Below are 26,044 nucleotides of genomic sequence, written 5' to 3' on the forward strand. Positions count from 1 at the left end.
TGCTATGATGTCACTCCACCCCACTCACATACAAAGGCGTGAGCGAGAGAAGCACACATACTCACTCTAGTGCACTCAAACACAACTCTGCTCCGGCTGACTCGGCACCTCTCACTCAGAATGTGAGTATGTGTTTACTGTCTTCTCCGTCTTAACTCTCCGCAAACACTTCATTAGATTCTTTCTCACTCTTTTGCTTCTTTAGCTTTGGCTTCTTTTCCTTCTTCTACTCACTGTAGGACTGCTCCACTAACCCACTCGTGTTTCTCTGCTGAAGAAAAGATGAGCTCATTTTGCTTTAGTTTGACCTCTGCTGCCTTTCTTGTCCCTTTTTCAGTGCTTTTTAAAGTGTTATTTGACAGACAGTCTCTCTGTGTAGATGTCTCAGTCTTGGCATACTCCATTGTTTCTTTCAGTTGAGTGTGGTTAATGGTTGGCAAAGAAGCTATTCAGAGCTTTTCTTCTGTTATTCTTAATGTTTCTTAATGCTGGGGCCTAATGTAGGGGGTACTTCTTAGACTTAATAGAGCTTACATTGCTACGCTTCAGTTTACAACTTCTGTATATTGAGGTTAGAATGGTTCTTAGATGGTTCTTGGTTTGAAGGAAAGAACTTTGCCTTCTTAGTACCTTTATATTCTGTGGAGGTTCTGTACATGTACTTGTGCATCTCATAGACAATGCAAGCCCAAATAATCATCCACTGATAGGTTCTTTAGGGGAAAAACTTTTAACACAAAACTTTTTACATTGTGTGGAGGTTCTTTAAACTTTTAAGAAGGTTCCTCTTTAAAGCAGCGGTCATCAAGGACCACCACACGGTCCACATTGTTCCTCTATGCCCATGTGTTGGGAGCTGGGATCGAGCACAAAAGTGGATTGCCTGGGGACAAGTTTGAGAGCCACTGCTTTGAAGAACCCCCCAATAAAAGGACGTTTCAGGAACCAAAAGTGATTGCTTTGTGGCACTACTTCACCTTTTTTTTTTCTACCTTCACTTTTAAGACTGAATGTAGTCACTGTCTGACAAAATCCTTGCATCTCCAAAATAGTTACTTTACAGGAGAAGGAAAAATGTTGAATTTTGTGGAAGTTAATGTGAAAAGGTTTTAGATTAATTTATTTTGGGTAATTTTTCTTGGTCCATTTTAAATTTTAGCTGGTATTTTGTATGTAAATTATGTAAAGAAATAAGAAAACGACATAAGTGTAGATACAATTTTTTGTTCCACCAGTGATGGTATGTGTGTCATGCTGATCAGGAACCACTGCTGAAGTGTTAAAGTGGACGCACACCAAAAAGATATTGGGTGGCTTTCGTAGACTCGCTGGCTTTGTGACGTGAATGATCATAGAGATGCACATTGATGTTTACTTTTGAAAAGAGGGCCGCTCCCTGCTGGAGAGGTGTGAATAGCTTTTCTGATATGTGTGATCATCATACAAAGAGAGACAGAAAAGAAAGAAAGAAAGAAAGAAAGAAAGACAGCAGTGGCAGAACAGGAATGAGAAACAGAAAGGGAGGAGGGTGCAATAAACTCTGCAAACCGGCCAAACTGCAAGAAAGAAGGCATGATAAAGGCTGCTGGATGAATAGATAATCATGAGGGATGAGTACATAAAGTGAGTGAATGAGAGGGAGAAAAAGAGGTTCGTTTTGCTAAATCAACAGCAGCAGCTGAGGAGCATGAGGAGAATACAGAACGGCCAAACACACAGGGCTGGACTAAAACAGGCCGTCTTTGTCAACACATGCAGAGGATTGGGATCATATGAACAGAGGCCACTGTCATGAGCTGAACACACGGCCCACTCTGCAGTCACTCTGAATGGCAGGCTGATTCACAGAAACACAAAGACAAAGGCGTTCCACTTAGAGCCGTATACCTGGGGGGAGTTTATTAAAACAGGTTTGTTAAGTATGGCTGCATAACATAAAGGGGAACTCCACCAATTTCCCAGAACCTCTGCATGTCTTAATCATTGAGATTCAGTTTGGTTTGTTGTGAAATGTGGTTTAGCGTAGAAAAACATCTACTTTGGTCTGGTTTCTTTATAGTGGTGGTGATAGGAACCAGGACTCACAATGTCTACAGCACAAATATAGCCACTTTACTTACTATCCAAAACCACTAGTAAACCTACATGTCTTCAGAGTTTTAATATGGACTATTGATAAAGGTAAGTAAAAGCATTCTGTAGACCGAACACATGATCTCGAAACCATGATCATAAAACATCATCTATCTACCACCACTGTAAACAGTCCTGAATTTGTGTCTCTAAAACAGATTACCCATCACTTTGTTTACATCTCAAAAAACAAATTAATTATGTAAAATCTTCAGAAAATGTATGTAATTCTCCCTGAAGCCTAAAGACAAGCCTGTCGGGCAGGAGGGACATTCCTACATTCCTAGAAACAAAGCTGCCAGAACTTATTAGGAGTGATGCCACAGAGGAATCACTTTTGTTTCCCTGAAGAGCTTTTCAGTGGACGGTTCTTTAAAAACTCAATTAAAACAGTAATTCTTGGTTCTTTACTGGATTAACAGAGGGCACTGGGCCTTCATTCTTAAGAAGAAATTTATTTGTAAAACCCACTTATGCAGTTTTTACGAAGATTCTGACATTTACTACTGTTTACTTACTTGGAATTTGTTCTTGGATAAGAACAGAATCTACACACACTGAAGAGCACAAAGATGCAAACAGTTCTGTGGTTTAGGAACACGTCATTAATCTGACGTAGACTTTTTCTTAGTATCTTTCTCAAGAACACATTTAAGAAGAAACTTAGGAAGATATTGGTGAAGGTGTTCCAAAGAGCCCTTTTTGCCATGTTTATTGTTAAGAACATGTTGAACAATACGCACTTCAGTTTTGTGATAACCGAGAAACCTTTGCTTTATGAGCCGGGTCCCAAAATGAAGATTGTCCAACAGAAATGTCTCAGACTTTTGATTTTAAAGGGGAACTTCATGTATTTTCCAAAAGTTCTGCATAATTCAATGGTTGAAATGTAAGCAAGGTCATTCAGAGTGGTTTGGTGTGAAATGCTCTGTTCTAGAGAAACTTGCTGAGTCAGAACTGTTCACAATGGTGGTGATAGAAACCAAACGTCTGAAGAGTTAAACACCTGAAAGCTCCCCTACAGAAAGCTATTACATGAAATAGATGCTACCTGATATCTGACATATTCTTATGATCATTTTGGCTTTATTTTAATCCATTTATTTTAACCCATTCACGGCTGGAGTGTTACATGCAGGCGTTGCAAGGCAAAAAAAAAAATTCTTAAGATCTCCCCCTTTTTTACCACTATCAGCATTACATATAAAACTCAGAAGGCATGTGAGTTTCACTGGTGGTTTTGGATGTTATATAAAATGGCTATATTTGTGTTGTAGCCATCGCAACCTCTGATTCCTATCAACACCACTGTAAAGAAATCAGAGTCTGTTAGTTTCTCTACAAGGAAATGTTGCAGATCAAACCACTCGGAATGACTTTCTTTACATCTCAAGGGCAGAATTATTCAGATACTATGAAAATTTGGTGGAATTCCCCTTTAAGTATTTTGGCTAGCTAAGAAACTCTTGCTTTCCGAAATACCCCCTGCTAAAGCATGTGAGATGTACATTAACCTTGCTATGTGTAGGCAAACTCTGTGCTAGGTGAGGCGGATGTTGTTAGCACTATTTCAGTAATTCCTGACTGAAGATCACTTGGACCTGTGGTTCAAACAGAGTTGGCAAAGGAAGGAAAGACATTGTTTATCACCTTAGTAGATGAAAAACATTTAGCCTATTTGGCTAAAAATGCGCCTTATTAAATTTGTTCTTGCTAAAGGTCCTAAGAAACAGTTTACGTCAAATCTTACATCGCAGAACTGTTCGCACCTTTGTGCTCTTGAGTGTGTGTAGATTCTGTTCTTGCCCAAGAACAAATCTCTAATAAGAAAACAGTAGTGAATGTCAGAATCTTTGTGAAAACTGCGTAAGTGGGTTTTAAGAAGACATTTCTTCTTAAGAATGCTTGGTGAATGAGGCCCAATGAATGGAAGTGAATAGGCACCCTTCAGTATAATTGATTTGATGCACTATAATGTTTTAATGGCATAACTGGCCAACGTGAATACAGCATTGCCTAGCTGTGAGTCTTTATTAGCAAAGTTAGCATTTTTAGTCCGACTGTTCCTTTAAGAATGAAACCAGAGGGGATTAAGACAAAGAAGTGCAAGCCTGCCAGATAAAGACAGGCTTTACAAAATGGCAACAGATGTTGTAATGGATCCATTCTCTCTCTCTCTCTCTCTCTCTCTCTCTCTCTCTCTCTCTCTCTCTCACCATAGAACTCCTACACTCACTGCTAGAGGAATGAGCAGAGCTGAAACCACACAAACAGCGCCAGCTACAGGACGACAGGGGTAATTTTCCTTCCGAGAGGAGAACATAAGAGAAGCACTCTTTAGAGAGTGTTTTCTGTTTACTTGCACACGCTCACCCGGCAGTTAGGACCAGGCCACTCACGCCCCACCATGCTGCAGCAGATCCTGGCAGACATGTACATCGACCCAGACATTCTGGAGGCTCTGAACGAGGAGCAGAAGAAGACGCTCTTTCTGAAGATGAGAGAGGAGCAAGTGCGGCGGTGGAAGGAAAGAGAGGAGAAGGAGGGAAAAGAGGGGAGGAAAGAAAAGCCCAAGCCAAAGAAAGGTAAGGATTTCCTTCCAGTGTAACAAACACCAGGATGTCTGCTACTTGCGTTAGTACCAGCGTAGGGCCTACAAAACAGGAGCAGGCCACACTCCCAGAAATGAAGGTTTCTGTATCCTATGAAAACTTTCTGGTTGCCATTATGGAGGTTCTTCAAACTTTAAAAATCTTCTTCATACTCACACATCTCGTTGACAACTTAAGCCTGAAGAACCATCCACTGAAATGTTCTTTCAGGGGAGCAAACAGAAACAGCGCGTAAAGGTCAGGAGGACAGGACGCGTGTGCGTGGACAGCAGGAATGAAAAGCTCAACTCTCTGCCATTGAGAAAATGCTATGTGCACGTCGCATGGGCCATTCAGGAGGCTTTTGTTACAATCAAAAGGCAAAGTGGCGCAGCAAAAAATGCGCGCGCGCTGAACAGAGCAGCAGTGTATGTGCAGGGTAGCATAGAACATTAGAGCACGATTACGGCTGTTCTGTCTTGTCCAAAGCAAAACAAATGAAGCCAGAGCAGCACGACGTAAGAGAAGAAAGAAGAGCGTAAAAGCAGAGCGTCCGGCGAGTAGCACGAAACAGGAAAGCAAACACTAGTGAGATACATCATACTGAGTGCGGTATGAGAATGTGTTGTCAGTCCTGAAGGGAATGAATTTGAGATAGAAAGCCTGTTACAAAGACATTCTCCAGCTGAAACACAATACTGAGACTACTGTCTTGACTTCTTTGCTAAGCCGTTTATTGTTTTTCTCCTGTTTGCTGCATCTCAGCTAATGCTCTGAGTATTCACACGGTAGCCAAACCCTTTTAGAATTCCACCCATGCTCTTCACAACTCTCTCAAACTCAGTCACATCAGTTTGTACTGCACGGATGACTTTGATATTGACAACATGTTCAAAATGTCCAAGTAGCAAAACAAAACAACATAGAAAACACAGTGAGGTCCTAAAAATAAAGGTGCTCAAGTGAATTCTTTGGAGTGATGTAATAGAACAGGGCTGCCCAAAGGTCTGCTGCCTGACCCCAGCCTGATTGGGCCAGTCAAAATACTAGGTTTTGGGCCGACTTTTTTTACATGCAACATCAGGCTTCGGATCGGGCTCAGGTTTGTTTTCAGGTGTGTTTTTGTAATGTAGTAAGTTTTCCTAAGTAATAAACCTACAAATATAATGTTGCTGTCAGAAAGAAACCTTGTATCTCTTGTTGCCCTTTACATTGTGTGTAAATTTCAGGAAGAATGGACCAAATGAAACGGCCCAAAATGACTTCCAATGGTTCCATTGACTTACATTAAAAGTAAAGTAGGCTTTTTCCTTCTCCTGTAAAGTTACCATTTTGGAGATACAAGGTTTTCTTCAGAGAACAGCGATACATTTCATGCACTCTCACCTTGAACACATTCTAAAATGGGACCCTCATGCTAAATTTGGCCCGAAAGGACATTTGATTTGGCCTGCTAGAAGAGTTACCCTTATCCCACCCCTGCACTTAATGAGAGGACACATTTCTATACTGTTTCATTCAATATTGAACTTATAAAAATCTTATTTTTTTTTAAATTAGCATTTTTTTTTCAGGTATTTTAGTAACAAAATATAGCTTAATTTTATAAATAAAACTCAATTTGACTTGATGTTTAGGTCTGAAATGCAAAATCAACATACGGATGAAGATATGATGACAACAGTAGATAATTCACCTACAACCACGTCCTTAAACAAGTTTGGACAGTGTTATCTTTAAATACTCTTTCAACACACTGACTATCAGATTCAACTGCTTGGGGAAGAGACCAAAACACAACCCATGTTACAAAGTGTTCTTCCACACCTTCCTGCAATTACACATTTCCACCAGAGAGGTCTCTAAATCCCTAAAAACGTATATAGTGTAGCTTTAAATAATGATTTTGTAAATGATGAACCTTTTTAAAATGAATTGTAAAGGTTCTATTTCAGTGACAGGTTTTGTTTTAGAAATGTACATCCAAGGCAAGAACCACTTGGGAACCATTTTAAGTCTGTACAGGCCATAGAGAAAGTAAGAGATGAAGAAGTGAAGATAAGCCGTCTATCAGTGAAAGAGCATTACCTTTTAAAGACAATGCATAATAAGCACGCATGGAATTTGAAACACGTTAACTGCAGAACATTTTTCGTGAACGTTTTTTCCCAGGAAGAGAAAACAGCATCATGTCAGAAGTCATATGATCGGTGGAATGTGGCAGGTCCACGTTCTGCCTGCCCCACCGCATTTTATTGTCAGAAACTCCTATTAAACGTTTCTTTCAATAGCACTGACTTTCCTTGCAGGCACATCACACACCCGCAGGTAGTGTTCGCTGCACCTCGTCAGAATGGGCCACGTCACATGGACCCAACGTCACAGTGCCTTTGTGCCACCGAGGACGCATATCATGGTTGCGCAGGCCGGACACAAAGCAGGCTGTGTGCTGTGGCCACGTGGTCGTCGCCTGCTTATTCTCCTTTGACGAGCGTGCGGTCAGCCTGACCCTCGTCTGCTCTCCCAGTCTATTGAGTTCACAGCTCACGTCAGTGGCAGCATTGTTGAACAGAGACTTCTCTCCTTATTACTCTCTCTCTCTTCCAGCTTAGTGTCTGTCTCTCTCTCTTGCATTCATATCTTTCTTTCTTTCTTTCCTTTGTTTCTCCCAATGCCCTATCTCTTTCTCTCTCTTCGTCTCTCCTCTTTTCTTCTCTCTCTCTCTCTTCTCTCTCTCTCTCTCTCTCTCTGCATTCATCTTTCTTTCTTTCTTTCTTTCTTTTTTCTTTCCTTTCTTTCTCCCAATGCCCTATCTCTTTCTCTCTCTTCCTCTCTTCTTTTCTTCTCTCTCTCTCTCTCTCGCATTCATCTCTTTCTTTCTTTCTTTCTTTCTTTCTCCTGTGTCTCTCTCTCCCTCTTTCTCACATTCCTTTCTCTCCTCTTCCCCCTTTCATATCTATTCTTTTCTTTGTGTTGTTCCTCTTCTTTCTTTCTTTCTTTCTTTCTTTCTTTCTTTCTTTCTTTCTTTCTTTCTTTCTTTCTTTTCTTCCCAACCCTATCGGTCTCTCTCATTCCTTTCTCTCTGTCTCCCCTATTTATATCTTTTTCTCTCTACCTGTTTGTATCCTTCTTTCTTTTTCTTCCCATCCTTATCCTCTCTCTCTCTCTCTCTCTCTCTCTCTCTCTCTCTCTCTCTCTCTCTCATATTCCTTTCCCTCTCTCTTGTTCTCTCCGCATCTCTATCCCTCTTTTTCTCTCTCTAGCTCTCTCCCCATTCTTCTCTCTTTTTGTCTTTTCCATTTTAATCTCATTTTCTTTCCCTATTTTCACTCTTTCATTTTTCATTACTATTAATCTTTTTCTTTCAGAATAGCAGTCTTTCTCTTTCTCTCACCATCCCTGTCTGTCTGCCTGTCTGCTCTCTCTCTCCCTCCCTCTCTCCCTCTCTCCTTAATGACTGTGCTGGCTCACTCGTACAGATTGAGGCTCAGTGGATCTGTGCGTCAGCGCTGTATCAGTGCTGTGAGTGGACGTTGAGTCAGCGCTGGCGTTGAGGTGTCCTGGCTGAATGCGCTGCAGTAGTTTCTGTGGGCTGATGAGGTTTTGTGTACACAGCAGCATGAAACTGGAGTTTGCACCTGTCCTGCTTCACAACAGGTGACAGGCCTAAAAAGGCCAGATTCCCTTCCCTTCCCCATTCCTGCTAATCCCACCACACTCTACAGACCACGTAAAACACTCAGATGCTTTAAAAACAGCACACAGCGTGTCCAGTTAGGGGCAGCACCTTCTGTGTTCCTTCTAAGCATGTTATCTGAACTAACACGGGCACTGTGCTGAAATGTTTACCACAGGGATTTGTCCTAATAACACAGTCTTTATCAGAGATTTGCTGTGTTGTGGTCTGATACAGGCTGCTGTGTTGATTTAACACATTATGTTTTAAAGTGTACAGATCTGACCTTTGCAGGCTGAGTGAAAAGAAGCTACATAATACATACAAGGAAAAAGCTGAACACCTAAATGTTTTCATATGTGGCCAAACATATTGTCACTGTTGTAACAAAACCTCTCTAAAATGGAAATTGAATGAGGTACTAAAATAAAATCTTAATTTAATGGAAGTTAATGTAAGAAGATTGTACTCCAGGTAGGTTTGAAGCAGTTGTATTGGCCATTATGAAATGTTCATACAATGTAACGAACAGCTGGAGTAAAAAAACAATAATAATCCAGTAAATCTGTCCTCACTGTACTTTACTGAGGCTGTACTGTACTGAACTCCTTCCCCTGCTCTCTGGACACTATGTACTTTTCTTTAGTGGCTCAGGAAGAAGCAGAATAACAGGTGCTAAAGTGTAAACAGGTGAGAAAACGGAGCGTGCTTTTGCCGCAGACACCCTCCTCCTACACACTCACATACAAACACACAATGTTCTGTGCATCTGAACCATTTTACTCAGCCCACAATGAACAGCCATGAACACTCACATTCATGTGTAACACACAGCCACATAATCAAGACTGCCATGATTTAGCATTCACATGCTGTGTTATGTATTTACATGCTACGCTATGTTGTGTATTTACATATGCTAAAAAGGTGGTGTCTAGCTTGCACACAACAACGTGACTGATTTACAGTAGCAACACAAAACAGAGAGCATGCAAACATGTACAAAAACGTGACCCTAAATCAGAGAGTTCACAAACATCGTGACGAAGCACAATGTCAAAAGGAAAACATCAATACCAAACAGAAATCAACAGAGCACAACGTCAACAAGACCAGTCTAGTGTTTTCTTCAGTCCTTTACAGTGTACAGAAAATGCTGAGTTATAGTGACGGCAGAAATGAGCGAGACCATCTCCAACATTTTGATATGCATACATTTTTAACTCATGTTCAAAGGTTTTTGAAACAGTCCTGATCAGCTTGCTCTAATCAGAATGACTCCTGCCTCTTTTGCCTCTGTATACACTAATGTGTCCGAACTGACAAATTGTGTATAATTGACAACTAACATTAAAAGCTGGAGCTTTAAAAGAGAATTTTAGTTTTTCCCCAATATAATTTGAGAAAGAATCGTGAGAGCAAGCGAGAGAGATTTATTATCCAACACCTCTGGCATTACGACCCCTTTTTGGCCCTTTTGGTTTCTATTTCTGGGACACATTCACAGCAGCAGTTGAATGGCAGGCATAAATAGGCTGAGAAGCGTTTATTTTACTTCAGGGTCTCTATCCTATACATGGACAATATAATTATGTAATGTTCATGAGTGAAATTGAATGATTTGTTTTTAACAGAGCTTTCCATTCATATCATTTATATAAACATTCCCGATAACGATAACCTTTGTGACATCAGGTCAGGTGCAAAACCCAGATTTAGAAACTTCATTCAATCCGAATGGAGTATTTATTTCACACTGACTGTGTTTACATGCAAAGATTTTTGCCAATCCATTTGAATTCATTCTGATTACAGATTAAAACTGAGGTGTTTATATGCTCTCTGCTCATCACGTGAGTCCAGTCAGAGTGAGATGAGTTTTCAGTTGGCGTGCTGGAGTTTTTAATTTCTTTAAAATGATGTCAGACTCAGGAAAACTTACTTCACATGTACTTATTAAAGAAGGCTGAGAAGAAGACGTCGTGTTATGAGGCACACAAGCTGGACGTCCGTCCCACCGCCGACTTTTAAAGATCAGAGCATAAACTTCGTCTCCTCTGCAGACCAGTTTCTGCTCCGCCATGTTGAACTTTATGAACTTTCACTATGACGCGACGAACATGATCAGAACGTACTTAAACTTTCTGATTAGGAATGTAATCAGATACAGGCATTTACGCAGTTATTATTCTTCTATTTAAGTGATTATTTACATGATTACCCACTTCGTTCAATCACATAGAAATGGTATTCCGAATGGCCTCAATTGGACTAGCCTATTCTGACTGAGGTGTTTACATGGACGTATTCTATTCCGATTGAGCTATTAGTCGGATTATTAGGCTACATGTAAACGTGGCCATTGAATGTTTCAGAATGACCATCACTACTTAACTGGAACTGACCATGTAATGTAACCTTATTTAGAAGTTTTTACTGGCATGAAATTGTAGCCCAGGCCAAACCAGACCAGGCCGACTCTTACGGCTAAACTTGAGACCCAAAACGCTATGGAAGGGCTGCATCCACAGCCATCCGTCAGTGCAGCACTGCAGGGATGACGTGCTAATCCTCCTGCTATCGTAGTTTAGAAGACTTTTGTAAGCTCTGCACTTCACAGGATCAGTGTGTTTTTTTGTCTAATATAACATTAATTTCAAAATGTCTCCACTTTAGATTTTTGTTTTATTTTGTCTGTGTCGAACACTTAGCAAGGCTGTCATCTAGGCTTATGGACTACACTAGAAGAAGAAAAGAGGGAGGGAGCAGAAAAGAGGAAATGTGTGAAAGTACTTGGGCATATTTCTCAACAAATACTAATCCACTACATAAAAAAAAACAAAAAACTGAGCCTTATGTACATGAAAAACGCCCGGAAATCATAGACCTCAGATCATTAATAGGTCAGTAGTCTACATCTGTAGATATCTGGCAAGAAGAAGCCTAGCTGATCAGTCAGCAAGTGTCCCAAACGCTTAGCATGACATTCTGCAGGTCTGCAGTGTTATGTTAGGTCAGTTTACAGTGGCTTACATTTGTTCTCATCTGTTGCCATTTGTGTTTTCGTGTATTTGTTTTCACATTTTGAATGTGCTTTATTTTTTCCTCACTGATTTGCCTGCTCTGCCTGAAGATTTGCATTGGTGTTTTGGAAATTGTTTGCATGCTTTTTCTTTTCATTTGCACTGTGAGGAGTGTCTCGTTGCTGTGTATGCGCTCTCAGCATTTCCAGATTGTCATGTTTTGTAGCTCGCGCCCGTAGCAGCACACCTGTGATGTGGGAACACTGGTGTAGATGTAGATGTGAGAACAGATACTGTATGTGCATTGTACTTCCCAGGAATGTGAAAATCAGTCAGCAATCTGCTGATGCTGAATGATAACTAAGAGGCCTGTGAAATTCATGAAAGGGCTAGATGTCCTCCACCCAAGCCACAGTGGAACTTATTTTCCTATTGTCACCTTTGCTGATAAGGATGGATTGTTAAGAATTTGTATACGGGTCGATGCACGCTCTCTCTGAACAGAGAGGTTAAAAATAGAGATGGCGCAATATCACCTTTTCTAATATCAATACTGAAATCTTGGAAACTGGCGATACCGACACCATTTTAATATCTATATATTATTTATTCTTTATTTAAAAACTACTAAGCTTTAAATTTTTTAACTGAAGCATCTTCACTGAAGATGGCCATGTAAAAGAGTCGTTCAGAAAAATGATCTGCCAGCTGAATAAGACAATTCTTCTAGATTTAATTGCTTGAAACAAGTTAAAAAGCTCTAGAAGTAATTTAAAGAATCTTATAATATTCTTAAAACAATCTCATAATGAGCCAAGCTTGTAATAATAGAAGAACCCTTTTTGGTGCTATATAGAACCATCTATCATCAATCTGAAGAACGCTTTCATGCAAAGAACCCTTTAATCTTCCAAAGATAGATTCAACTTTGTGATTGCTCAGTACAAGTACAAGGCAACGAAATAGAGTTAGCATCTACCAGAAGTGCAAATAGTAGCAATAGTGCAAAACGGACAGTGCAAATGTACAATAACAGGCATAAATATGACGTGTCTATGAAATATATAACAATGTGTACACAATTACAAATATATTTATGAATGATACATACGTGTGTGTGTGTGTGTGTGTATATACACATAACACTATAAATACAGTACATACAGTATGTTATGTTATGGGTTCTTTGAGTGTTCGTGGTTCTATATAGAACCATTTTCTTCACTAAAGGACCCTTGTAGAACCATCCTTTTTAAGTGTGTAGATTTAAGGTGTTTCATTATTGGGGATACTAATTGTGGATGGTGCCATCTCTAGTTAAAAACAACAGGTGGTGTATTATTTTTATACACATCTATGTGTCCAGTTAAGCATGACACATTTTGTGTTACTTTCAAAGGGGAATTCCACCAATATTTCTAGATTTCTGTATAATTAAATAATTGAAATATAAACAAAGCCATTCAGAGTGATTTGATGTGAAATGCTCTGCTCTAGAGAAACATAGTTAGAATTGTTCACAGTGGTTGCGATGGGAACCAGACGTCTGAACAGTTTAAAGGTGGACCACTGAAACATTTTAATCTATGTAATTATAAATACGCTGCGTGAGGCTTTGTTTTACAATAATTTTGAGAATATTTTGGCCTAAATCTTTTTTTTAAGAGCAATTTGTGGTGTTTTTTTTTCCAGATTTTTCACTATTTACCATTATCAACATTGCATTTAAAAACTCAGAAGGCACATATAGGTTTCCTGGTGGTTTTGGACAGTAAATAAAATGGCTATTTTGTGTTGTAGACATTGTGACCCCTGGTTCCTATCACCACCACTGTAAAGAAACCGTAGTCAGTAAGTTTCTCATCAACGGATCATTTTACTTTAAACCACTCTGAATGACTTTACATCTCAACCATTGAATTATGCAGAAATTTTGAAAACTGAGATACGCTGTGTTAAAATAATAATGCAAAAAAGGGGACGTGTGTGCGTATGTGTTAATTAATCAGAGTAGGGAGCTGTTGATTGAATGGCACTAATGCTTTGGCACGCTGTGTAATGCCTCGTCTCTTCTTTCGCCCTGAATCTGTGCTGTTATTCGATCCTCGGTGGCTGTCTGTCCTTATCTTTCTGTCTGTCTGCCTCTCTCAGTCTGGTATGCCTGGCTGACCAGGAGAACCTGTTTCTTACACAACACTCCTCCTGGCCCTGTAGCTTTTGCCACACTCCACGGTGCACTGAATTTTCCCTGACGTGAATGATGAGCATCCCTAAAGCTTCCTCATGCTTGCCTGTCTAACCTAGCACCTGTGTCGCCTCTCTAATGGAGCTCCTCCAAGCCTGGACTCCTCCTATCGGACCCTATTTATCCTCCAGCGTGACGGATGGAATGTGGGTCTGAGGTTTTATTGCACAGCCCGAAGTCGTCCTACTGTCCCTGATGTTCCAGCAAAACATTCTTTAGAGGTCTGTTATGTAAGAACAGGCGTTTTAACAAGCTTTCGTCGCATAACATGCTATCAGATGCTGAGGTCACTTTTTTGTGGAATTTGATATGGTTACATCATACTGGAATGATCAGAAGGATTGTGTGAGAACCAGTGAGGAGGAACGTGTGGATTACACACCTTTATTGGAGGGTAAAGCCAGCCAGTTTGAGAGAGAGAGGAGGGAGAGAGAGAGAGAGAGAGGAGAGGGAGGGAGAGGGAGAGATATATATATATATATATATATATATATATATATATATATATATATATACACACACACACGAGGTTAGGGATGTTATGGTTACCGCATTTAATGATATTCCACAATATCATTAAATGCAGTAATGAATAATTCTAATGATGTATGATGACAACACGTTTACATATGCTACATGGCCAAAAGTATCCAGACACCCTTTCTTATTAGAAAGCATGAGCTAGTCTCTATACCCTATACCAGTCATTGGCTAGAGGGGTATTAACCCACACACCCACCCACCCCACAGTGGAGCTCCATCTGATATCTTTGGGATGAGTTGGAATGATCCAGAACGAATCATTCAACATCAGTACCTGACCTCACTGATGTTCTCATGGCTGAATACAATCAAATCCTCACAGCAATCAAAAATTCCAACATCTAGTGTAAAGCCTTCCCAGAAGAGTAGAGGCTGTTACTGCAGCAAAGAAGGAACAAACTCTTAATAATCCCCCTTAACAAGAAACATTGATGAGCCAGCGTCTACAATCTCTTGTACGTGTGCAGTGTAGTTATATGAACAGTTAATAATGTCATTTGCATTTAAATTGTAGTGTAGTGCTCTAAATAAACACAGTAGGATCAATAAAGTAGATTTAATACCTGTGGTGAAATGATTTCACTGTGTATTAGTGTATTCTGAATGTGTACCTAATTTCCAGACAACATTTGGAACCACCTACATGAGTTGTGAGTTGTACCACTGAACAGAAATTTGGTTTTATTGCCAAAACAGGAGGCATGTTTCGTATCCAACTGGATGATTGTTCTTTAATTAATCAAATAACCACGTAGACATGATGGATCATGAGTTATTGCTGTATTGTCCTTTTTCATTAGAATTTCATTCAGTTCCAGCAAAATTATAGAGGAGCCCCATTATCTTACAGAGTTGTAGTGCCCTCTGCTGGTCATACACAAAGATCTTTTAATAGGTCTACCTCATATATATACATATATTCCCAAATACGGCAGGCTATGCTCATTTGACAAAATGCAGGAATAAAGAAACCCAGCAAAATGCACGAGATACAACTTAAACTTTTAATGTCATTCTATGAGCATTAGTGTGCTTATACCTACAGGTGGGCGATATGGCAAAATGTAATATCATGATATTTTAGGACGTTTTTACGATATACAATCTCTCACAGTATTTAGTTTTTGTGACATATAGTACATTGGAACAAACAAAGTAGTGACAGATTTTAAAAATACTATTAAAAATTCTGAATACAATTACTTGTATTCAACTTTTCACACTGTGCTGCACTAAATCTGGTCGAACAGAACTAATTATACTCACTTTTTATTCAAACGCATATTGTGACACAATGTAGTGTCATTTATCATTATAATGATAAATATCGTCATATTGCCCAGCTCTGCTTATACCTGAGTAGCCAGTACATGCTGATCCGATGGGAGCAGGTTTGTGAAGTTGTTTTTGCATCTCAACAGGACCCTGTAAGAGTGTAAGCTGGCTCCTGGGACGAGATGGAGAGGTGCATGTGTGTGTTATTGGAGAGATGGAGGAGTCAAAGTCCCACAAACTCATCCTGTCTGAACTCAGGGAGCAAAACAGGACCAACTCCAGCAAAGCCAACAGGTACTGTAGACCTCACATGGCACACAGCTTCTCTGAAATGGCAACAAAAGTACATATATACCATTGGCATAGACAGACACTCATTTTAGTGAGGAGGCTGAAGGGGCAGCTAGGATGCATTATGTCCACTAAGCTAAAGTTGGCTTATTATTTAAATTTTTCTTTCCACCTTAAATGTTGCAGCAGTCATAATCTAACCCCCGCATCTCTTAAGGTGGAATGTAAAACTCCAAAAAGAAGCCCAAAAGTATGAATTCAATTATTTGTATTCAACATTTCACACTAATTCCAATTAAACAGCACACCAAAATCAAATTTACACCAGACCCCCCTTAACAAAAATATGTTATCACACAGTTTACTTCTTTAGTTTTGCACTGGAACCACAAGGCCTATGTTCAACCAGTTTAACATCTGCAAACTCTGCTTATATGGTTTCTGACATTGTACATAAAAGTGCTACCTGATGTGCTGTTATCTATAAACATGGACAAAGATACAGTCAAAATTCAGGCTTCAAGATCGCTGTCAATATTGTTGTTAGCTATAAAACGTACTGTTTTGTGCATTCTTAGACAATAGTAGGTCAGACAGTGTCAGAGACCACATAGGCAAGTCTATTTGAGATTAATTAATAACTTGACACAGTTTGAGGAAAATAGGACTTGATTTAGCGATACGGTTAGCAGAATGCTAAACCATTAGCAATAAACTTGTACTGCAGTACTAAACTAAAGAAAACCACAGACATTAAGCCCAGCTTGGCTGTGTGAAAACTTTTAGGGTGAGGTGAGTTTGATTTTCGGTCAAACCGTAGCTTGAACAGCATAAACTTACTCAGCAGGATGGACGGCATGTAAGTCTTAAGTTTAAGGAGAGGACTGAGTGGCATTTCAAGTGTGGCTTATAGAAACTGTGAATGGGGACGAGGAAAGTGACCGTGTATGAGGGCGGTTTGCTGCAGCACATCCTGAAAAAAAACATACAAGTTTCAAAATGACCACAGAATGAACTTTCACTGATAAGCCACTGCAGTGACTTGTATGAGTGGGTGAATAAAGTTATATTGCTTTCTGTTGCCTCTCTGAACAGACCTCAGGCTACAGAGCCTCTCAAAAGCAGCATGGCCAGCAGACCGGCCCAGCAGGCCAGCACTAAACCCGGCATAGAGCTGCTGCTCAAAGTGAGTATGGCTGAGTCAATGTGTTGGTGTAAATTCAGTGTGCGTGCATTCAAGGAGTGTACACAGCTGTGTACATATTAGCATTAATGAGTGTACTGTTGATGCACACATGCATGTTTAATGAACTGAAGTTGGGCTGTCAGTACCAATTATTAACAACGGAGTAATTCACTGACTGGTTTAATGATTAATCAGTTATGAACAACTAAAATGTGGATTTAATTGCAAAATACTAACCAGAAAAACCTGTGAAAGGTTCCAAAATACTTCACATATCTTACTGGAAAAGAATAAACTAGAAAGCCTTTAAAAAAAGACTAAAAATCAAAAGTTCTTTAGTAAAGAAAATGATTCTGTATAGGAACCAAGAATGCTCAAAGGCCCCTTTGCATGATTAAATGGTTCTTCGCATCATGAAGTGTTCTTCAGATTAATGGAAAATGTGTTACTTATGGTTCTATATAGAACTTATTTTGAAAAGGGTTCTATATAGCCTCAAAAGGGGCTCTTCTCTTGTTAGTGTCAAGCTTTTATATAGAACCATATACAGCACATTCTCCATCAATCTGAAGAACGCTTTCACCATGCAAAGAATCCCTTAATCATGCAAAAGGTTCTTTGAGTGTTTATTGTTCTATATAGAACCATTTGTCTTCACTATGTAACCCTTGAAGAACCATATTTTCTCTACAAATTTTAGCGCAAAATTTCTATTTATTTTGCAAATAAAGAGTAAATGTGCATTTTTATATATATATATATATATATATATATATATATATATATATATATATATATATATAATAAAATAATTGAGATCAAGTAAATCAAATAATCATAACTAAGCTGAGGTCAGGATTCCAGCTATATAGCAGTCTGGTTGTGCCAAGTCTTAGAGCTTATTAGCTGATTACGGTGCTGTTGTGCTGTTATATTTACAGAAGGCAGCAGAGATGAACCACTCGGGCAGTGTCCCAGACAGCCAGAAACAGGACAGCGATTCTGATTCTCTAGATGACCAAAAGGACCCAAAGGACAATTCAGACTCCTTGAATTCTGTGACCAACCATAACAGTGATCTGGCTAATTCCCAACCCCAGAGGATAGACAGAGACATATCTATGACAGAGAGACTGAACCAGCTTAATTTGCAGAGAAACGCCAAGGAGCAGCTGTCTGTCAAAAACGAGCCCCGCCCACAGGACACGCCCACACAAGAGAAAGGTAAGTCAGTGCTGTCTGGGATGAGTGGTGCCGTAGATGGGGATATGTGTTGTGAGTGAGTGCCATCTAGTGGATGTATATTGGCAGTGGAGTTCTTAGAGTAGAAGCTGCCCTTTAAAACTAAGGAGAACCTGTATTTCTATCAGGAACTGATAATTTGACAGTTTGAGGAATACATATTCGAGCAGGAGAAATGCAAGATGTAAAGTGCATCTAAACTGGGAAACACTGCTCTACACAGTCCTATTTGGATAGATCTCCACTCCATTGATAGTTCTTATCCCAGGCTCTAAAAATGTAATGCAAAATTTCATTCAACACTATGACTATATTACCTATATTTCGTAAATAGGCTGGAAAAACAGGTGAAATATACTTTATTCATGTCTCATACCGTCAAAACAAATATGCTAGTTTGGAATCTGTAACGAAAAGAAGACTATTAATATGTTGCTGATGTTGGAAGAAAACCTCATTTTTCTGTTTTTGACATAATTTGAACATATCTGTTGGCCTTTACATTGTGTGGAAATTTCATGAAGAGTGGATCAAAAGAAACGGCCCAAAATTACTTGGAAAAATGTCTTTTTCCTTTGACTTACATTAAAAGTAAAGTATGTTTTTTCCTTTTCTTGTAAAGTTACAGTTTTAGAGATTTCATCTGTCAACAGTGATATGCTAGTTCGCAAACAGCTATTTTTTTTATTTTTTTTAATTCACCCTGTGTGTTCATCTCTTGCCATTGAATTTTCAGAATCTCTGCATGTTCACATCTCAACAGTTGAACTAAAGTCGTTCAGAGTGGTTTGATGTGAAGTGATAAATTGTAGAGAAAATTATGAGGCTGATTTCTTTACAGTGGTGTCAGGAACCCCAGGGTCCACAGTGTCCAAAATGTCTTCTAAGTTTTGTATGTGATATTTAACCACAATTAACAACATTTTAAATCTGGAAAAAGAAAATCATTAGTTACTATTTTTCTTTACATAGCCCTGCATGTACCTCTTCTTCGACTTTTAACTCTTCTTTCAGTGTCTCAGGCATCAGGAAAGCATATTCACAGCCATGCCAAGTGATGGCTTGCTGTGAGGTAGCTATTAGAGGCATTCAAAGCTTCAGACGTCTGGTTCCTATCACCACCACTGTGAACACTCTGACTCAGCAAGAAAGGAGTATTTCACATGAACAACTTTGTTCTGAATCGTTGTTGTTTATTGTTCATTTAAGTCTCAAGGCATGATTGCATTGGCTTAAGATGAAGAAACGACATGAGCGCTTGTTGACTATTTCATGTTATTACTCATGGCTCAGGGGTTAGGGGTTAGGGTCAGCTTAGCCATAGTGAGTTATCAAAGTTCAGTCATGAATTTAGTGCAGATTTAACGCTATTTTCCGAGCACATTTAACCAGAGGAGAGATCGAATGTGCCGAGATGATTAACTATGAAATATTAATGTCCAGTGCATTCTGTGATCTGGGGCCAGCCAGATTGATTGCTGTTATTTTTTGAAGACTTTAAAGGGCCTTATGGGTAGTGCACATGCACAGATATTAAAATAAGTGTCTGTACTGAGTGAGAGGATTTGCAGTATTTGTGTAGTGACCTAATATGGAGCACGGAATCATATTTAAGTTGCATTATTGATATTGCCATGCTGTTATTGTTATTATACCTCCTTGATGGACCTGCAGATCACGTGTGCTTGTATAGGACGTGAGTCCAATCCAACTAGATGATACTAATTTACATTTAGGCAGGCTGATCTATAGGTTGTATAGATCTCACTGCCACCCTGTGTAAAACTTAATAGATCTCTATGTAGAGAGATGCATATCACAGCACTGTGTGTACAGTAGGTTTATCTAAAACTGACCAAGCTTTATGGCATTTTATGGTAGCATTATGCCCAAGTTTGGCCAAAGCTGTCCTACTAGCTAACGTTTTCCATCACACAGTGTTTATGCACAGGTTGGCTTTTGGAGTACGTCACTGTCTTATGTACATGTTATGACAACATGCTATGAAAGGAGAGAAACAGGATTTGTTGTCCGTCATAACCACCTAGCCACAGTGCGATACTAGTGTTTGGATGACTGGCCATATTCCTACTTGTGTTTGTCACAAACACACTGAGCTCACATAAGGATGTTATTGGCTTGGTGATGATCTCAGTAAATTATTTTTTTTTATTCATTTTTCTTGTTTATCCCTACTTCCAGGATCAGTTATGCTGGTGAACTCCTGACAGTAGGATCAAACCATATCTACACACTTAATAGAGGGCTCCTCAAGGGTTCTTCAGTGAAGACAATGATTCTATGTAGAACTATAAACACTCAAAGAAAGCTTTGCTGCTTGGTGAGGTGGTTCTTCAGATTGATGGAGAGTGTGTTGTATATATGTCGAATCTTTTTGAGAATGGTTCTGTGTAGCACCAAAAGGCTTCTTCTATTGTTATAAGCTTGACTTCGTAATGATAGTAGAACCCTTTTTTGGTGCGATATAGAACACTTTTCAGAAAGGTTCTACATAGAACCATATACAGCACATTCTCCATCAATCTGAAGAACCATTTCACCATGCAAAGAACCATTTAATCATGCAAATGTTTAGAACCATTTTGCTGCTGTCGGAACAAATCCTCATATCTCTATTTTTATCATTTTACAGTTTTTTTTACATCATTTGAATATGAATGATGCTCTTTACATTGTGTGTGAGTTTCATTAAGAATGGCCAAAATGTAGTTGGAAAAAATTCTGGTTCCATTGACTTACATTAAAAGTAAAGCTATTTTTTTCCTTCTCCTGTAAAGTTGCCATTTTGGAGATACGAGCTTTTGTTTCCGACAGCAGCGATTTGCTTTAACTAGAGATCATGTTTTTAAGAGTGTCCACTGCTTAAGAGCCCCTGTTAAGTTTGTTTTTATTGAAACATGCAGCTGATCAGTATTCATTTATCTACAATGTGCTCAGAGAATGATGGTGCGATAGTTTTTCACAGAAATGATATCTTTGTATCACTCAGCCCTGGTTGGTATAACTGGCCCACATTCTGTACTACTAGTCTGCTGCACTGTAGACAGTGATTCTATTAATAGAGCTGAGACAGTCGGTCCCAAGTTAGATGAGCATGTCTGCTGAGTAAATTTTAGCTCTGTTTGTAATGTCCATTTGAATGCAGCCCAGGGTCCCGGATGTGTTTGGTGGGTTTGGCCTAAGGAGACTACACTCGCTCTGAAAATATTTTCTTTATTTTTTTTTGCCTGTTTAATAATTTAACAGTCACAGAAATGGTCATGTGTTAATTATGCAGAGCAAAAAATTGTCTGCCGATCCGATAGTATATCCAGGTTTTGTAGCGCTCTGAATGAAGCCAGAAGGCTCAGCTCTAACAGTCAGTGGTGAAACGGCTCAGGAATCCAAAGCCCTTGAACTGGATGGATGCTAGCCAAGTCCCATTCAGTACCAGTCTCTGTAGATAAGGCGTATTTGCTCATTTACGCTAGCATGTGCACTGGAGTGGTGTTTCACTTTGGTTAGTTTGTACAGTTTTACCTGCTGAAGATTAAAAGACTTTCTTCTAAATGCAGCAAGAAAGATAGAAATAGAGAGAGAGGGAGAGAGAGAGAGAGAGAGAGAGAGAGGGAGAGAGGGCAGACTTGCACCCACTGCTAAACCCTGGTCTCCATGGCGACAGCCTAACACAGTCAGAGGGTCACGGCTGCAGGGAATGGACAGAGAGACATTAAGAGGAAGTACAGATCAAAGGGCAGAGAGAGAGCGATGGGTGAGAGAGAGAGATATACAGAGACAGAGGGACAGAATAAGAGATGCATAGAGAGAGGGAGAGCTACAGGGACAGACTCAGAGGAGAGAGAGAGAGAGAGAGAGAGATATGCAGAGACAGAGATGAGAGAGAAAGACTGAATACGGGATACAGAGATGAGCGAGAGAGCAAGAGAGAGGAAGAGATGCAGAGACAGGAGAGAGAGAGAGTAAGAGAGACAGGAAAGAAAGCGAGGGAGACAGACAGGAGAGAGAGAGAGAGAGAGAGAGAGAGAGAGAGAGAGAGATACCCAGAGGAAGAAGAAAACAGAAGGACAAAGTGACTGCATGTGAAAAAGAGAGAGAGGTAAGCAAGCAAGTGTAGATGTTGAAGCAGCAGTAGGGTGCACCGTGTCACTTGGGAGAAAATAGACCATCCATGGGTCGAGTCAGGATTAGAGAGAGAGAGAGAGAGAGGAGAGAGAGAGAGAGAATTAGCTGTAGGCTCTAAGCCCTCAGGGAGAAGCTAAAAATATGGTCTATCTCACTCTTCTGGCTGCTCCTCTGAGCCTGAACAGCATCTGTCTCTGCAGCACTGTCCGTCCTCTCTCTCTCTCTCTCTCTCTCCCCCCCCCCGCCATGCCTTTGCCTGTTGCCCTATTGCCTTACCATATATCTCACCCCGTTTAACACATTCAGATCAAGTTGTCTCTTTCTTCTCCTAAACTTTCCATTCATTCATTCATTCCACCCTCGCTCGCTCCCTCACTCTCTAATTCTCTGCTTTGTGGTTATCCTTTGCTTCTCCTGTGACCTCCAAATCTGTCCTGTGTGGGTAGAAGTAGAGTGTGTGAGAGAGAGAGAGAGAGAGTAAGAAAGAGAGAGAGAGACAGAGAGAGAGGGAGAGAGGCAGAGAGGCAGCGGAGGAGAGACAGCTGTGTATATTGAATTCCCAGCTGGTCTGTGTCAGGGTCCATAGAGCTTTCTACAGGCAGGAGAGATTTACAGCCAATAAAACAGCTTATCATTACACCACTGATGATTGAGTGTTTGCTTGAGCTGGAGGTTAACCCCATGTCCTGTTCTAATGTCTAATGACAAGAGGCCTAACAATACGCTCAGGTCAGAGTGCGTGAGTGAGTCCTCAGTGAATGGGAGTAAATGGAGATAAATGGCTAAAAACAAAAAGTTAAAATAGCTTCTAATCACTCGCCCAGAACTTTCCTTTAATTTTAGAAAGTAGAAGGATGTATTTCACTAAAAAAAAGCAAAGAAAACTTACCTGTATGTTTCCTTTTCTCTATAGCAAATGGGTTTTGGGCAGCTGGACTAGCATTACTGCTACTAAGTGCTGATTGGTTGGCGAGCGGAGCAGCTCATTGGCTGTTTGCGCTCACTGACATCATAAACATACATAAGGTGCCGTTTTAAACTCCTATAACTCGAGTTTAAAAGCTCATAAAAATAGCAGCTAACAACAGTGTTAAAATGTTTTATGCTGTTCAGTGTTCAGGAAATTAATGTGTTCTTTTACATTAAAAATGTTATAGCATTTATAAACCATGATTTTGCTCAAATGCTCCATCTTAACCCATTCATTTGAGACTTACTCGTGAGCGCCCTCTAGCATTTGAGAAACCTAGAAGACATTACAGTGTGGTAATTCTCCTCGCTACAAGTTTTCTGGCGTGAACGTTGGCGTTGGGTTCCAAAAGCTACAACGCAAATATAGCCATTTTATTTACTATCCAAAACCACCAGTGAACTTACACACAAGTTTTTAAATATAAAGTTAAAGGAAAAGTAGTGGCAAATCTAAGAAATGAGTCTTTCTTTGAGGACTGCTTTGCAGGTACTCCCGGCATGTAGCTCTCTGCCATGATTAGATTGTAAAATAAATATGTTTAAGCCTGACTAGAGAGAAAAATCATCAACAACGATTGCTCAGCTGTCAGTGACATATGTTGCTCTTTCATGGATGCTCAGCAAAAATGTTGACATTTTTCAAGTTGAAATGAGCAGTTTAGTAACACAAAGCGCACATAAACTAACAACACACTTATAAAGTAGACATAAAATACCTACATGAAATAAGAGTTATGTGCTGTTAAATGAGGTCGTTGCCATCATTTGTGAAGCTAATGTTAGTATGATGGTAAATTTGTCAATGAGTATGTTTACATGCACTCATATTTGGATTCTTCCGTCATCTAAACACCATAATCCATTCTAGAAATCCGAATAAGAAATCCAATAAAGAGACCTGGATTTTAGCTCAGTAATCAGATTTCTCAGTGCATGTAAACTCTTACTCTGATTTCTTTCGGATTTCTCAGTCTGCGCATGTGGGAGAACAAGCGGCTGTATCGGAAATAAACAAGTAGCGTTGCCACGAGACGCAATAAAACACGTTTGGAGCGACACTGAAACCATCTATGTTCTTGACAAAATGAAGGATTTAAATATTCTTTATTTTCTAGATGATGTATGTTTATATAACTGGAGCAATGTTTTAAAAAAGCCGCAGCATGAAGTTTGATTTTATGCTACGTTTACATCACGTCTTCTGTGAGTTTATTGGCTGGTTGCAAAGCAGAAATCTGATTACTGTCTGACTCATGTAGACCCAGAGTTTCCCCATTATCTGATTACTCAAGTGCGGGTAAACATGTTGATCTGATTACTCACAAAATCTGATTATCTGCAGTTATTGGACTATTAAGTGCATGTAAACTCACTCACTGTAATTTCAATACATCTAGTTTCAATTAGCTACAGCAACATAGTCCAACTCAGTGGAGTACAGCTTGTCCAACCTAGCAACAGTTGCAACAAAGCAAACATTTGGGGGCGGAGCAAAGACAGATCAATCATATTAGATGGCATAATTAATACAAACACAGCTTATCTCACCCATCTACGAGGAATATTGTGTCCTAATGCATTGTTGCACTTGTACTAATGACAGTCTCTCCATTCTCTCTTTACAGGAGTGACAAACGAACAGTCGATCAGCTCTTCTTACGGAAGCCGTGTGGCTCAGCTGAGGAAGAACTTTAACACGCCAAACGCCAAAACCACTTCACCATGTGCCAAACCGCCCATCCCCACCAAACCAGCTCATCTGCTGACCTCTGCTTCAGCCAGATAAACACGCACACGGAGCAAATCGGCTCATCTGCCGGCCTCCGTCGCTATCAGATAAACACACACACACACAAAGCATCTGAGCTGTGGACTCTGGTTAATTTAACGTACCTGTAAATAAACCTCGAACAAAGCAGAGAAATGAACTCCTTGCATTCTACCCTGAGCTGATGTACAAACAGACATCAGCCTGAGAAGCCTACAGATTCACAAGGAGAGAGGACGAAAGTGAGAGTCATATACTGTATATACGGCCAAAACCCTCTCGATCTCTGCACTGCACTGCAGCACTACAACTCCAAAGGGTCAACACACACACACTTACACACACAGCCCTGACTTTCATGTCTTGACATGCCTCCCTGAATTTGGTTTTCACAAGTTATGGCGTCCACTGTCCAGTGGACTGAGTTTTGTGCTAATGCTTTCACATTCTGTACCTGTGTCTTGTTTTTTTATAACACAACGAGTTCTCTTAAAGGGAAGAAAGACCAAAGGTGTTTTCTACTCTTTTGTATTATCGAATGTGCTTTTGTAAATATCACCATGTGTTAAACATGGAAATAAAACTTTGCTGGATTTCAGTGCTGCATATTTTGTGCGTAATGTGTGAGTGAGTGAGGAATAAATATGAGCCAGGGTCATAATGTGAAACAGGGCTGCCCAAATTGTGGTGGTTGTGGGGGACATTTGATTTGGCCTGCCAGAAAGTTACTCTAACCCCACCCAGAGAGAAAACATGTTTTTATACCATATCTCTGTTGTCAGAAGAAAACCTTATATCTCCAAAATAATAACTTTTACAGGAGAAGGAAAAACCTACTCTGCTTTTAATGTAAGTCAATGGAACCAGACATTTTTCCAAGTCATTTTGAGTCATTTCTTTTGGTCCATTCATCATGAAATTTATACATAATGTTAAGGCATTTTCAAATTTTGTAA

At 39.8% G+C, this 26,044-nt stretch overlaps 1 protein-coding gene across 1 annotated transcript; it reads left to right on the top strand.

The window, feature by feature from the left end:
• Window positions 1–25,696, top strand: zgc:92242 (uncharacterized protein LOC436899 homolog). Its single transcript, XM_036561789.1, has 6 exons — window positions 1–122; window positions 4,355–4,718; window positions 15,633–15,780; window positions 16,873–16,963; window positions 17,905–18,187; window positions 24,946–25,696. Exons 2-6 carry the CDS (start codon window positions 4,541–4,543, stop codon window positions 25,104–25,106), a joined length of 861 nt encoding a protein of 286 aa, XP_036417682.1. The 5' UTR covers window positions 1–122; window positions 4,355–4,540; the 3' UTR covers window positions 25,107–25,696.
• The last annotated feature ends 348 nt before the right edge of the window (window positions 25,697–26,044 follow it).

Source organism: Colossoma macropomum, unplaced genomic scaffold (genome assembly GCF_904425465.1).
Source record: "Colossoma macropomum unplaced genomic scaffold, Colossoma_macropomum, whole genome shotgun sequence".
Taxonomy (NCBI): domain Eukaryota; kingdom Metazoa; phylum Chordata; class Actinopteri; order Characiformes; family Serrasalmidae; genus Colossoma; species Colossoma macropomum.